The following is a 3476-nucleotide window of genomic DNA, read 5'->3' as shown; positions in this document are numbered from 1 at the left end:
TATAATATATATAAAATATATATAATATAGATATAATGTTGTAGTAATATAGAAGCAGACTGTTCCAACAAGAAAGAATGGTAACTCAGTGGGAAGAACTGGGTTGAACACCTCCCAGTGCCACTTTCTAGGTGCCTAAATCAACCAACCAGCTCAGTTGTCTGGAGTTTGGGAGAGGGAGCAGGAATAAAATGACACAACACACTAAAACAACCTTTTGGGTAGATATGGAGAGAAGCCAGTGCACTTCTTACTATGACCTACCTGTACAAGTCTAAGTTGAGGAAGTACCCATATTGTAGCACTTCAATAGAAAACAGAATTTAGCACACAGGGTAGGACAGAGGGGAGTTCAATTGCATTCAAGTTATGAGACGGTCTCATCTGCAAAGTGTTTCTCAAACTCTAATGTGCATGTGAATCACCTGGGGATCTTCCTAAATGGATTCTGACTCTGGTTTGGGGTGGGGTCTGGGATTTTTCATTTCTAATAAGTTTCCAGTCCACAACCTACCCTGTAAGTAGAAAGGATCAAGACAGTGATTCGCAGTTAGAATTACCTGAGGGAACTTTTGAAAAAACTGCTGCCCAGTCACACCACACATTAAAGCAAAATTTCTGGGGGCAGGATCCAGGCCCCAGGGCCTTAATGTCTGATCTAGATGTACAAAGACAAACTTAACTGGCTGTGTGGTCAGGTAGGTGGGCTTTGGAGATTATACCTAAGTTGTCTGATTTTTACTGGCAGAATGGCTCTGAACAAACTATTCACCTCTCTGGGTCTTCTTTTCCTTAGCAAAATATGGATACCTACAAGTTATTATGAAGTCTGAATATATTTTTTAAGTACAACGCCTGCACTCTATCAAAGGCTCTGAGTAGGAGCTATTAAAATCTTTATATTTTACAAACATGTACTAACCCATCACTAGCTCCAACTCAGCTGTTTAATGGAGTTCAGTGAAAAGAAGAAAGTTTACTAATGAACTTTCATTTTTAATATATTTAACCAATGGCATGTCCCTTTTCTGTAGTCAAAACAAAGATTCCCAACAAAGCACAGGTAAGGCGCAGAGGCTCACCCCTATCACCACAGCACTTTGGGAGGCTGAGTTGGGTGGATCACTTGAGCCCAGCAGTTTGAGACCAGCCTGAGTGACAGTGAGACCCTGTCGAGGTTGGGGGTGGGGGAAGGATGGAAATTCTATTTACGAATTCGTTGTTCAATTTCTTTGACCTTATTTCTCTATCTGGTAACTTTTTGAAAAACATAATTTATCCTTCTGCATTTTGCTCCTTCATTATTATGTTAAGACAGATCAATAAGATGGTTAAACCCAGTGTTCATTCTCAAACCACTTTGCAATACTGTCTTTGCCCTGTTGATCACAATTAGGGGTGGGGAAGGGTGACCAATAAAAAATTCTGTGTGGAAGAGCCAGACAGGGTAATCTTCCTACAGTGGTTTTAGAAATCCATGTGTACTCTTCCTTTTAACAGTGAATGAAGAATGGCTGGAAGGGGAGTGCAAAGGGAAGGTGGGCATTTTTCCCAAAGTTTTCGTTGAAGAATGTGCAACTACAGATTTGGAAAGCACTCGGAGAGAAGTCTAGGATGTTTCACAAACTACAAAGCTGAAGAAAATGAAGCCCTATTACCTGTTTGTAAGATTTAGCACCCTTCTGCTGCACACTGTACTGGGACATTACAGTTTGGAAGTGTTAACTATTCCCTGTTAAAATTTAACCTACTAGACAATGATGTGAGTACCCAGGATGATTTCCTGGGGCACAGCGGGTGAGGGGATGGGGACAGGTGAATGGAGGAGTTAGGGGAGACGAGGGATGGAAGTGTCTGGAAAGGGCACCAGAGGGTCTTCCAGGTGCTGATCCTGTTTCTTGCTCTGAGAGCTGGCTACCCAGCTGCGTTCACACTGTAAACATTCATCAAGCTGTACATTTGATTGGCGTACTTTCCTGTGTCATACCGCAATAAAAAAAAAAAAACTATCTTACAAAAACAAGACACGAAGTCCAGGCCCAAGGACTAAGTACAAATATTCCTGTTTCTGAACCATTACTATAATTGACTCTTAAGGCTTGAAGTAACCTTATTCATGAAGCATATACAAATAAACTTGTTTTCTTTTTTCATTACGTGTTGCTTAAACAGAACCTAGACTGAGTTAGGGTCTCATGGAATACAACACTCAATTCCATAAAGAATTAATAGAATTACATACCTTTGTACATTATCAGAGAGGAACATGTGTTAAGAACTCAATACTGAATATATATCACCGACATTTAAGCGATGAAAAACAGTGGAGTTCATGAAGCCAGTTGGTAAGCAGTATCTTGTTAGCTGACACTTGGTAATAGTTATGCATTGCTTCACAATGGAGACATGATCTGAGTGTTGTGCAAACATCATCTAGAGTGCACTTACACAAAACTAGATGGTATAGCCTAATACACAGATAGGTTACCAGGTATAGCCTACTACGCCTAGGCTACAAACCTGTACAGCATATTACTGTGTTGAATACTGCAGGCAACTATACCACAATGGTAGGTATTGGTGTATTTAAACATACAGAAGGTCCGAAGGTCAGCAAAAATGTATTATAATCTTACGGGAGCATCATTGTATATGCAGTCCATTGTTGACCAAAATGTTGTTATATGGTAAATGACTGCATATACTATACTAATATACATAACAGAATGCTATGGATTTGGCTAAACCAATTGTCCAATTTTTCAGAACTAACTTGGGTGAAGGATTCTGTAACTATTAGACCTTAAGGCCTGGCCTTAATTCCTCTCCCTACCCCCTTCTTCTTGTAGCCTATGTGCAGCTTTGCTAACAATTTTTCAAGTGTGTAGGCACTTGTGAAAAGCAGAATAAGGAAGTGAACTGCAGACTGAATCAACACATAGGTGAAATGATAGTCGGTCAGGGTGAGCACACGGACATTACGGTTTGCTACAGCACTGGCTTCCAGTACACAGTTGGAAGACCCAGCAAGCTACCACTAGAAACTTTGGACACAACTCAAAGAAAAGAAACTCCAAAACTAAGAAGAGTAATTAATGTTGCTGCTAATCAGATTCAGTGAATTTTTACAGGCCAAAAGGATAAACTCTCTGAACTGCCTTAGTAACAGCTACAACAGGAATAAAAATGATGGGCTCTTAATTCCTTAACAGAAGTCATTCTTTTATTAAATAAAATAACTTTGATAATCGATTTCTTACTACTCATGCCTTTCCATTATAATTAACTATAATTTCCATAATTCATTGGTCTGGAATGCTACTAAAAGCAAAATAACCCTGAAAATATTCAAGTTCTGACCATCTATGCCTTTCCCTGGATGACTTGTGAGTAGTTGAAATTCTTGCCTTTTAAGTTGGATTTTCTTCAATAGTTGTATCTTTTAGGATAGAAAAGAAACAATCAATACACAGATC

The 3476-nt window shown here is 39.3% G+C and overlaps 1 protein-coding gene across 2 annotated transcripts in view; it reads left to right on the top strand.

The window, feature by feature from the left end:
• NCF2 (neutrophil cytosolic factor 2) overlaps window positions 1-2153 on the top strand; it is a 40710-nt gene extending 38557 nt beyond the window's left edge. For both annotated transcript variants that reach the window (XM_017848101.1, XM_017848102.1), the window contains one exon: window positions 1501-2153. In XM_017848101.1, the coding sequence (XP_017703590.1) occupies window positions 1501-1613 (113 nt within the window). In that variant the 3' untranslated portion in view covers window positions 1614-2153. The remainder of the gene's footprint in view (window positions 1-1500) is intronic.
• Window positions 2154-3476: the final 1323 nt, after the last annotated feature.

Source organism: Rhinopithecus bieti, unplaced genomic scaffold (genome assembly GCF_001698545.2).
Source record: "Rhinopithecus bieti isolate Rb0 unplaced genomic scaffold, ASM169854v2 scaffold_27006, whole genome shotgun sequence".
Lineage (NCBI taxonomy): Eukaryota > Metazoa > Chordata > Mammalia > Primates > Cercopithecidae > Rhinopithecus > Rhinopithecus bieti.
Note: the sequence above shows the minus strand (reverse complement) of the source record. Positions and strands in the feature narration are given on the sequence as shown.